At 34.9% G+C, this 12,347-nt stretch overlaps 1 protein-coding gene across 1 annotated transcript; it reads right to left on the minus strand.

Annotated features, from left to right (window-relative positions):
- Window positions 1-1,297: 1,297 nt before the first annotated feature.
- On the minus strand, window positions 1,298-8,167 carry LOC140165659 (uncharacterized). Its single transcript, XM_072188955.1, has 3 exons — window positions 8,011-8,167; window positions 3,939-4,085; window positions 1,298-2,403 (listed from the first exon to the last, which is right to left on the minus strand). Exons 2-3 carry the CDS (start codon window positions 4,036-4,038, stop codon window positions 1,367-1,369), a joined length of 1,137 nt encoding a protein of 378 aa, XP_072045056.1. The 5' UTR covers window positions 4,039-4,085; window positions 8,011-8,167; the 3' UTR covers window positions 1,298-1,366.
- Window positions 8,168-12,347: the final 4,180 nt, after the last annotated feature.

Genomic DNA, 12,347 nt, shown 5'->3' on the forward strand with positions numbered 1-12,347 from the left:
CAAGGGTTAATCAGGCTGAAGAAAGCATTTAAAGTATGGAAAACTATATATGTCCGTGTAGATCTCGTTGAGTTCTACCAGAAAAACAACATATTTGGTGCCCTAAATGCTCGACAAAGTTTTTGTGGACCAAAGAATGGAAAAAAGGCTATTGGCACCGGATTTTGTAGAATGAGCGGTATAGTACATGCTGTACCAAAATTGGTAAACATGATTTTGTTCTTATAAATTCTGAATGACGCAATGCAACATCCTCACGACAGCGTCCCGTTTGCATTCTAATCTTTTAGTTCTAGGGTAAATCTTCATAATTATAACAAGTAAAATATTCCCACATTTTTGATCAGCACCGAATAAGTAGCCCTAACACTATATAAATTTTATATACGGACTATATAAAGAAAGAAATGGAAAGAAAAAACCCCGGTAAATTAGGCCTAATTGCAAATTGGCCCAGAAAACTCCAAAATCCACATTATTTTGGTAAACCTGCTGTAAAATTGAAAAATATTAATACAGCATGGTTTGTTTGTTTGTTTGTTTGTTTATTTACTCAAGTTGGCGTAAGGGAGACACCCTTTGGTCCATGAAAAATCCACAGTATATACTATCTATTTTATTCTTCCTTCAGCCAAAACTAAATAGATATTGCACAAAAAGCTGGATGTTTACTAGTAACCATGGTAACAGAAATCTGTTGGACTATTCCATTTGAAATTTGCCATACCCCTGTGGAAGATTTAATAAACGTCTATTACAGAGGGAGTGTGTTTTTCAAATGAAATTGGCTATGGTGAATTATATATAAATTCCATACTCCCTATATATCCCTCTATAAGGGCATGTGGGCTTTGCCCTCAACAACTGGTGTGGGGCATATTATTTCCAACTAAGGTTAAATTGCCCGTTCTATTTAAATCACATACTCCTTCTGTGGAAGACTAGCCCCGGAGACTAGCACAATCTTCTACAGCGGGAGTGTGATTTCAAATGGAATAGTCTATTTGGTGCTGATCAACGTAGTTTCGGTATAGGGCAGTGAATCTCCAAAATGTCCTTTCAATAAAGTGTGGGACATATTATAGGCAAATATGTTGACTGGGATATTCCGGTTGATGTCCATACACCCCTATGGAAAACATGACCTAAATGTCCCACAGAGTGGGTGTAGATTCCAGATGGAAACAGCCATTCAGGTAACCCAATTTCACATGCCCTATGTGGAAGATTGAGGTAGTATTTCTTCCATAGAGGTGCGTAAGATTTCAATTGAAATAACCCAAAGTTTGCGTGAAATAACCCAAAGTTTGCGTGCAAATCAACAGCACCTGAATTATTATACTCGTTTTAATATACCACCAAGTTCTCAGTCTCCTTCTTGGCCTTCGGCGGACGTTGCGTCTGCTGCGGGTTCTTCTGATGGTTGCTCCTCTGGCTGGTTTTCGATTTCTTTCTCTTCTTGCTTATCCTCTGATATTGGGATCTCCCCTGGTTCTTCACTTGCTTCTGGTTCATTGACAGATTCTGTCGCGGGAACTTCATCTTCCGCTGAAGCTTCAGGGACAGTTTCTGCAGGACTCTCTGCAGGGGGCTCTTCTGTGGCGGGTTCGGGCTCAGGAGCAGTTTCTGCTGGTGGACTCTCTACAGGGGGCTCTTCTGCTGCGGGTTCGGCTTCAGGAACAGTTTCTGCTGGTGGACTCTCTGCAGGAGGCTCCTCTGCAGCGGGTTCGCTTTCTGGCGCTGCAACTTCAGCTGATTTGTCTTCTTCGGGCGGAGCTGTTTCGTTGTCTTCTGCTGTTGTAGTGTCTTCCTTTTGCTTGTCATCATTATCCTGTGGTTTCTCTTCACTCTCTTGTGACTGCGGCTGTTCTTTATCTGGTGTGGTCGGATCCGATCCTGGTTTCTCGGTGGTTGGGGACGGTGTTTGCACTGTTATTGTTGGGTTCGTCACCAGCGTCATATCAGCTGTATTTGGTGTGGATTGCACTTCTTCAGCATTGTCCTTCTTACTTTCTTCCCCTTCTTTATCTGTTTTAACTGAGCCATTCTTCTCTGCTTCTTTCTTTACCTGCTCATTGTCTACCGTTTTACCTTCATCAGTAGCATTGGCGGCATCAGCAGGTGCCGGTTTAGCTTCTCCCGCTGCTGATTCATCTGCGTCTTTCTTTTCTTCAGGTCCACCTCCAAGTTCCGTTATTTTGCTTTTAAACTGTTCGTAAATACTGGCCGCATATTTCGATTTAAATTTGATCTCTCGTGAATCTAATTGCGTGTTATGTTCATTGATTTCTACAGTGAAGACTTTCTTGGCAGATCCATAGCGTTTGAGCTCTTTGATGGGCCATTGAAAGGTTCCTTTAGGTCCTGTAAACGTCAGCTGCTCATCTGATAGCTGGAGGTCACCTGCAAGATAACAACAATAACACATTATATAGTTTGAACAACGGATCATGATAGACCCTCCTCCGGGTCCGTGGATAACGACTTTTAATGTCGACCATGTTGACTATACCATTCTTAATCCGCCCGAAATACGATGAGAGAAACGAGTTTCAGTCAGTATCGTCAACACACAGTGCTCCAGCGCACTGTTATTATAACAGAAGTAAAAAGACCTGTTTGCGTCTGACGTCAGGGCAAATGTGCGGCGTGATTGGTTGCTGACCTGCGCAGTACAGCATTTTTGGTCTGTTGACATTATACGTCATACGCAAACTATAGTCTTTCTAATTCAGTCTTCAATTATAGGGTTAAGATTAACTCAATTTTGCTAGATTTTATACAATGCGGTTATGTATGGCGTATTATTTGTGGAGTGATGAAGGGGAAGGTGGTTTTGAGCTCTTGAACTGAGAATAGGGACAGTCTAAAGGACCACTGAAAAGTTGCTGGCGCACTCTCAGGAAAATTCAAGAAGAATGAATGCATTGGACACGTAAGCTAGACCCGGGGTGAGGGGCACTCAACACAAATGACCATAGGTATGCTCCCCAGAAAGAAGCTGAAACACCCCTGGAAAGACCCCTGTTTTGGACCGCGTAGCTCCGAAAGACAATGTTATCAAAACAGAGATCCCCTTGATTTAGATATAGTTTCAGCTCTAAAAGCCCCATAATTGCTCATTCCTCACATGTTGGCGTTGGACGCAACTCCAAAAGACCCCCTTGACCTGTTCGTATAGCTCCAAAAGGCCTCAACTGGTACGCCGTCAGCTCTCAAAGGCCCAAAAATCTGGAGGAGCATATCCACCAAAAATGTATATTGTGGCCCCCCCCCCCCCAGCTAGATGTTGAGGTATTTTATGGATCATTGGAAAATTGCTGGAATGCTCTCAGAAAACTCCGAATATGAATGCATAAGAAATGTAAGAGGTTGAGGCATAATGGATCATGAAAAACTCCTGTAGTTTTTTTGGAAGACAGAGATATTTATGCATAAAACATGTGTGTTAGATGTCCAAGTCTTTCCTGGATCTTGCTGAAAAGAATGCACGCATATTCGCATAAGATACGTATTTGAGGATGAACTTGAAGTCTTTGATGGATCATTGTATAGTTGATCAGTTCTCTCGGAAAACTACAATAAGTAGGCCTTCATAATTCTATACATAAGACACATAATTTGTATGTCTTTTGAGTTTTAAAATATTGGACGAGAGGTAGTCGAGTCCAATATTTTAAAACTCATACCAAGATCAAAATATTGGACATAAAGCATCCAATTTTATCACTATTAGCCCTATGTTTTGCATCCAAATTTTTCACACACTTTGATTCATCAAAACATAATCGCAAATTTGGGTTTTTACGGGGGTGGCGAAGAGTTCTGACTGTGGCTATTTGTCCCCATGTCCCCTCCTCCCCCTCGTCGCGCTGCCACTGATTATTTGTTTAATAAGACCCATAGACAGTAGAGCTACTGTGTATGATTAGACTTACCAGTATCAAACTTCTGTCTAATATTAGCGCCATAGATATCTACTTTGTACGTGATGACACCATTTTCTCCCGTCACGGGTTTGCTGCCTTTACCGCCCATTCTGTAAAGCTAACTGATCCTATAACTGATCGGTCTATTACGTGCTTCTGAAAGGCAAAAAATGATAAAATCACAACACAATTATTAGTAGGCCTATCACTATCAGGCAGTTTAACTATAAAGGTGACCCGGAAGTTTCCGGAGGTGAAAGTGAACTAGCATGCAAGTTTTAAAGCTATAATGTGTACGATCTTTGAAAATGAATTGGTTTATTATGCAAACCTGCTTTTTGGCATATTTTGTGATGTCCCAACTTGTACCTAATTAAAATCGGTCAATTTTGTAGTGTTTGTAGGGCAACAGACCACGTTAAATGACAACCGTAGTTTTATTCTTTAATTTTACCTCACTATCTCTGCATGGACAGAAACCCTCCTACTACATGTAATCATGATTTTATAATTTTTGGTCAAGAATAACAAATTTAAAAAAATGACGGATATTGTACATATTGGTTTTAAAGGGGTAGCCCTACCAGAACAGTTCTTCTGGGGTGAACCAAACCTGCCTGGTTGTCAAATTAATCAGTGACAAGGTTATCTCTGAATTTGCCGTGTGCTGATTGATGCAATAACATTAAAACATCAATTAGCATCTGTCAAATTCAAAGATAACCTTGTCACTTATTATTTTGATAACCAGGCAGGTTTGGTTCACCCCAGAAGAACTGATCTGGCGGGGCTTCTTCTTTAAGGGGTCTCATAGCGACATTTTCAGGTTTTCAGGTTAGCCCCGGCTGAAAATATATGTATGTATAACAACTCGAGGTCTTAGAGCCAGGACTGTATATGTCCACAATTACATGTTACTCATTTCGGAACAAAAGATAAGTCATTAAAATTAAAGTTACAATTTTGTGTTGTTTTTTTTTTTTTGTTTTTGTTTGTTTGAAAATTTCAAAATGTCAGAATAAATGATTGTAACTGTTCATGACCATATTTGGAATCAGCATGGAAAATGCATTTAAAATGAGTACAAAAAAACCTAATATTGGTTCATTGGTTCTTAAAGGAGTAATTCGTGATCCCAGCTTTCTCTTTTTATGACATTTTTCAGTACATATCCACGAAAAAAGCTTATTCCCAAAATTTCAGTTGATTCCAATTTTGCGTTTCCGAGTTATGCATGATTTAATGTGTATTACACTGCTCCATAGACAATGCGTTGTAATTTCGTTCTGGTGCACCAGAACGAAATTCAAATTTCACGATATCTTTGCTAAACGAATTAATCTGCAAGAAATATTTTGTACATACACATTATGTAGCCAGAGGTTTCCAGTGGTATCACGAAATGCCCTTTTAAGACAGCTTTTGGTATTTTGAGACAATATCTCAAGACTTGGGACTTTTTATTTTGAACCTATTGAACGAAGGGCATTAAGCAATACAAAGCAACCATTGCATAGCATGAGGCAGTATTTTTGAGAAGGACATACAACCAGTTTTAATCATGATTTTATAATAAATCATCAAATTTTAACTAATAACGTACGTTTTATCAAAGGGATTTTTTCACTACATCCCTTAAATATTTTATTTTTCTTAAATATCTCATAATTTGTTTACAGGTATGTGAATTATGATTGTATAAAAAATGCAAAATTTGTGGGTTTTTCAAGTTGTATACCAGCGTACAAAAACAAAACGTACAAAAATACAAAACAAAACGTTTGTGAAAACTTGCTGCACAACATTCTAAAATAATGTTATTAGCTGATATTAAGTGTTGACAAAAATATTTTGCAAAAATGTTTGCCAAAAAGAATTTGCAATAATTTTTTATATGTTAATAATCGAAAATCAAAACGCGATTATAACACGTTTTAAACGTTTTTTAAAAAACATTTTAGTGTTTACTCGTATTACATGTTCCTACTGGTAAATATATTATTATCAGTGGACCTTGGCCTATACCGTAGCATCCGGGAGCAAATTAATATTCACGCTTAATATATTAAATCACGATAATAATTTGAACTCTAATCTGAGAAACTCTATGCAGGCTACTCTCTAAATTACAGGGCTGCATAATTCATAAGCCAAACCAGTGATTGATTTTCAATAGAAGGGCAGTCAACTACGCCTACTTCACCATTATTACCATGCATTATTAGTGTAATAATTTTTCTGAAAACATAGTGTTTATTGTTGCGTAATATCGTATCTATTAGCACAAAGAGAAGGTTCAAGTTGCATGTGAGTAGCAGATGAATAGGTCTAATTATCGAATACCGATTTTTTGCGTGTGTGTGTTTCCAGTATCCTTTTTTTTTATTGCATGATTCAATAGATATCCATGAAAAAAATCTTATTCCGAAAATACCAGCTGATTCGGAAAAGACCTAAAATTTTAGGTGTTTTGGGGAATAAAATGTATATCTTCGGCTTTTTCTTCGAGTTACATACACTTTTAGTACATATCATTAGATTTGTAATGTTTACTTCGTGGACTATTTTTTACCAAAAATATATAAATTTTTAATAATTTGCCATAAAATGTGTTTAAAAAAAAAAAAAAAAAAATCAAAATTATTTGATATCAGAAAGACATTCTTCGTATTCAGAATGCAATTAGATATGTCTGATGTGCTCTCATGTTCCACAACAAATACTGTGCAAACGTTGCTGTCCGTTCCCTTAATATTTTTACTTACGTATTAAATTAATTATTTATTTAGTTGGTAAATTGATCTGCTTCTTATTAATAAATCATATTTTATTTATTTATTTATTTGTTTACTTACTTATGCCTATTTATTTATTTATTTATTTATTTATTTATTTATTTACCTTACACTTTACAGAATATATTTTTCAACATGTTTTTAATTAAACCGGCCTAATTTTCAGTCTTTGCTGCATATAGGCCCCTATATTTTTCATAATTCCGAACCGAGATTCACTTGGCCTAGAACCGTAACACGACTCACGGTCATATAATTTTTTTTTTCCAAAACGGTCCACCATATTAATTTTATTGGCCTACATGATAATTATATAAACATTTCATAGATATTATAGCTATTTTGACCTGAAACCTTATCACAACGACCATTTCATGTCTCAACTATCACTTATTTTCGCAAACAAAAGACCAAGGCTTTGTTCATGAGAAGATGCCGTTTCCCATGGGAAAAGCGACATGCTACATGGAACACAATATCAGGTCTGGTAGTGGTACAGGACCGTACAGATTTATGCTGATATGATTAATTTTATATAGATCATTTGGTACCAACAATAAATATATTTCCGTTTTCAACATTTGTGATACGGTATTGTTAGGTAAAACTAATTTTGGAAACATTGTTGTTATAACATTCACAGCCATTGTCAAGACACTGTGAGCAGAGCCTGACAGCAGACAAAGAAACATGGTGAATTTGACCCCAAAACCCCATCTATTGTAAGTGTTACTAAAAATAGCACACACACGCTTAACGCTACTCGCGTGGCTCACCAACCACCATCATTTATTTATCAATTTCGATATTATATATTTTGCAAAAAAATATTTGCTGGTTTAATCATTTTCTTGGTAATTATGAATCATCATATACAGCGTGTTATTAGTCAGTATAGCTTGGCAGCCTATCTACGGTATAACGCTACAAAGCCCTAATTAATTAGCGTGGCTTAATTTCGACTTCATCTAACTGTATGTCTATATATCTATCTATATATCTACTTGCTTAAACGGCATATATTTCTTATGTTAAAAATATAAGGTGTAGACTTTCATTGTGTAATACATTTACAACGTATAGTAATTTAAAAAATAAAACTCTTATTAATATAAAGCGGGTATATGCAACGAGAATAAATCATGCCTTACGATCATGACTGTGACTAAGTGAATCCTGAAGGACCAAAACGAAAATAAAAATTTTACTCTTTCCGTCTTCTCAATCAAATACTTTACTTTTATAAATATCTAAAATATAAAATATAAAAATATTATGAAATTTACCTGATTTATTTAAGCGATAAAGTGATGAAATCGTTGGTTATACTGCGACTGGTGCTCGGTGCGTGTAGTGTGTGTTCCATTGATGTACGTGAAGGATGATGGAAGGAGGGAGGGTACGAGGAGGTGTAGTAATGTATGATGACTCACTTCATCCTGGATGGCTGGCTGGCTGCAGCATGTACACGCACACCACCACGGTGATTTCACTGGCGCATTATTATACAACGTTAACTTTCCATTTACTGGTCGTCCGTGCAAAAAGAGTGTCAGTAGGAAAAACCATGTACGACGCACAAACCAGACGGGGAGAAACAGACCCTATTTAAATTTATTTATATATTTATTTATTTATTTTATATATTTATTTATTTATTTATTTATTTATTTATTTATGTATTTATGTATTTATTTATTTATTTATTTATGTATTTATGTATTTATGTATTTATGTATGTATGTATGTATTTATTTATTTATATATTTATTTATTTATTTATTTATTTATTTATTTATTTATTTATTTATTTATTTATTTATTTATTATTAAATTAATATTTATTTATTTATAGGCCTATTTTTTGTTTAATTTTTTTGTTTTCAATGAATATTTAAACAAGACACAGGCCCAGACAGCATTTAGGTGCATCATTACAATGCATTATTGTTTGGAATAGGCTATTATAACTTTTGTGTAGAGCTAAATATACACTTCATCGCCGTATTTTGATCAATTAGTTCTTTTAATGAAATTAAAAGCAGTTGATTTTGGCCGAGGTGGATTGATTTTGACTGATGTTCGTGTTTTATTTGAAAAACAATTTTTATTTAACTCTCTTCACGCGGGTGTCGACTGCAGACGACATGTTTCAAGAAAATTTCAAAATTCAAAAATTTCAGAAATGTAAATTTTCATGCCCATATTTGGAATCAGCATGAAAAATGCATTAAAATGAGTACAAACAAGCCTAGTATTGATTCAGTAGTTCTTAAGATAGTTCTTGATATTTTGAGAAAATATTTCAAAACTTGAACTTTTTACATTGAAGCACATGGCTAGCACGCAGAGCATTAAGGGTTATTTGACCACTTTCAACAAAAACTCCCAAGCAATTTAAAAAAAAAATTTTTGTCGTCGTATTAAAATTATAATATTTGATTTGACACTGTTCTAAAAATATTATTTAATTTCAAGAATAATAGTTTCGTTTTCTTGAATCCCGTCTAGAATCAGCAGTATATTGCACAGTGTGCTTTCATCATCTCAATCACTTGAAATTATTATTTAGTGCCCAGCTCAGTCTAGAAATACCGACCAAGTTTGCGGTAGTGGTGTTAGCCATCTATCGAGCTAGTCAGACATTGGCAAGCATGCGCAATCGATAGGCGAGTCTAAGAATCCATGTAAAAACCGCATGACATGACCCAAGCGTTATGTTTCCTTTTAATCAGAACAAGTGGCAAAATTGCAGGAAGTCTTTCTTTCTTTCTTTCTTTCTTTCTTTCTTTCTTTCTTTCTTTCTTTCTTTCTTTCTTTCTTTTTCTTTCTTTCTTTCTTTCTTTCTTTCTTTCTTTCTTTCTTTCTTTCTTTCTTTCTTTCTTTCTTTCTTTCTTTCTTTCTTTCTTTCTTTCTTTCTTTCTTTCTTTCTTTCTTTAGTGCAGTTCATACTGCAGTTACTGTCCGTTTTCCTATACACAATACACAGTGCTCTTACCATTGACGCGTAACCTCTACAAATAGCGTATGTTAGAAGTATGGGTAATTGCTTAGTTAACGTCGCTGTGTGAAAAATAACCGGCCAATATTAAAAGTACTCTTCTAAAATTCTAGAAAATATAGTTTTGTAACATGTCCTAAATTTTTAGCTAATTTAGATGTTTGGAAATATTCGTACTTTGGTGTTTTAGTGTATGTTATAGCCTAGGTAATAGTACATTGCCTAGTTAACGTCGCTGTGTGAAAAATAACCGGCCAATATTAAAAGTACTCTTCTAAAATTCTAGAAAATATAGTTTTGTAACATGTCCTAAATGTTTAGCTAATTTAGATGTTTGGAAATATTCGTACTTTGGTGTTTTAGTGTATTGGTATAAGTAATAGTACACGCCTAGTTAACGTCGCTGTGTGAAAATAACCGGCCAATATTAAAAGTACTCTTCTAAAATTCTAGAAAATATAGTTTTGTAACATGTCCTAAATTTTTAGCTAATTTAGATGTTTGGAAATATTCGTACTTTGGTGTTTTAGTGTATGTTATAGGTAATAGTACATTGCCTAGTTAACGTCGCTGTGTGAAAACTAACCGGCCAATATTAAAAGTACTCTTCTAAAATTCTAGAAAATATAGTTTTGTAACATGTCCTAAATTTTTAGCTAATTTAGATGTTTGGAAATATTCGTACTTTGGTGTTTTAGTGTATGTTATAGGTAATAGTACATTGCCTAGTTAACGTCGCTGTGTGAAAACTAACCGGCCAATATTAAAAGTACTCTTCTAAAATTCTAGAAAATATAGTTATGTAAAATGTCCTAAATTTTTAGCTAATTTAGATGTTTGCAAATATTCGTACTTTGGTGTTTTATAGTGTATGTTATAGGTAATAGTACATTGCATAGTTAACGTCGCTGTGTGAAAAATAACCGGCCAATATTAAAAGTACTCTTCTAAAATTCTAGAAAATATAGTTATGTAACATGTCCTAAATTTTTAGCTAATTTAGATGTTTGCAAATATTCGTACTTTGGTGTTTTAGTTCATGTTATACATAATAGTACATTGACTAGTTAACGTCGCTGTGTGAAAATAACCGGCCAATATTAAAAGTACTCTTCTAAAATTCTAGAAAATATAGTTATGTAAAATGCTAATTTAGATGTTTGCAAATATTCGTTCTTTGGTGTTTTAGGAAGGATATGTAAACGACAGATAACACCAAAAAATATGAAGAAATTATTTCCAAACCGTGTTAAGTCTGCAAACCACCATGATTCTCATTTTCAAGAACGCTGGTTAACAATAAGCAGAGTATTGTCTCATTTCGTAAACAAAAGCCCACACAGAATTGTTCTCTAGCGTTCGCTTTATAATCGTTCACCCAATTGAAACTATAATACCAGCTCAATGCTCCATTGTACATGTAAAGCAGAAACATATGTTGTGTGTATTTAAGCAGAGAAGATCAGTTGAGCTGTTTTCAATGAGTGTTATCTTGGTTTAATAGCTTTTAATGGGGTTTAAGTCCTGCAAAGGTCATGGTGAATTATACTGTAGACATGACTGCATCATGACAGATTTAGAACACGTTCTTGGTCTGTTGTCAGAACATCAAAAGAACACGTTGACTCGATAGCTGTTTTGAGAACACTTCTATAGAACACTATCAGAATATACTATAAGAACACATCAAGAACACACTAAAACACATCAAGAACACGCTAAACACATCAAGAACACACTAAAACACATCAAGAACACACTAAACCACATCAAGAACACGCTAAAGATAGGAAGGATATGTTTCTTACTATCTTAAGAAACGATTTTATTCTAAATCTATTGTTCATAACTCAAAGAAATTATGGTCTACTCTTAAGAAACTTCTTCCTAACAAATCTTGTCCAACAACCTCAAGTGTTAAAACTGAGAATGGCTTTACATCATCACCTAAAGAAACAGCAAATGTTTTTAATGAGTACTTTACTTCGTCTTGCAGATAAATTTAATAATATTAATGATCTAAATAATAATTGTTCACCAAATGTATCTAAACCAAAGAGTAATTTTAACTTCAGTTACATTACTCCTGATTTTGTCTATGATCATATTTGTAAATTGCCTAATAATAAGTCACCTGGTCTGGACAATTTCAGCGTTCAGTTGCTCAAATTAGCAGCTCCGTACATAAGTATCTCTCTGTCATATATTTGTAATTTGTCTCTTTGTACATCCATATTCCCAGCAGATTGGAAAAAAGCTAAAGTTACCCCTATCTTCAAAGCTGGTGATAAATCTGATGTAGGAAACTACATGCAGACCAATTTCTGTTCTTCCAATTGTTTCTAAAATTGTTGAAAGAGCTGTTCACAATCAACTTTATTCTTATTTAACCAAAAATGGTCTTCTCTCAGTTAATCAGTCTGGCTTTCGTGCCAATCACTCTACCACAACTACTTTACTTGATGTTGAAGATTATATTTTGTACAACATGAATGAAGGTCGTGCATCAGGGGCAATTTTCCGCCTTGATTTAAGTAAAGCCTTCGACTGCATGAATCATGCTATCCTGCTTGATAAACTTTGTGATTATGGTATTACTGGATGTTCGTTAGAGTGGTTTAA

Source organism: Amphiura filiformis, chromosome 12, assembly GCF_039555335.1.
Source record: "Amphiura filiformis chromosome 12, Afil_fr2py, whole genome shotgun sequence".
NCBI classification, from domain to species: Eukaryota; Metazoa; Echinodermata; class Ophiuroidea; order Amphilepidida; family Amphiuridae; genus Amphiura; species Amphiura filiformis.

Coding starts and splice junctions, on each gene's coding strand:
- LOC140165659 (XM_072188955.1), bottom strand. CDS start 4,038: ATGGGCGGTAAAGGCAGCAAACCCGTGACGGGAGAAAATGGTGTCATC. Junction 2,404..3,938: donor TAGACAGAAGTTTGATACTG/GTAAGTCTAATC, acceptor GTTATCTTGCAG/GTGACCTCCAGCTATCAGAT.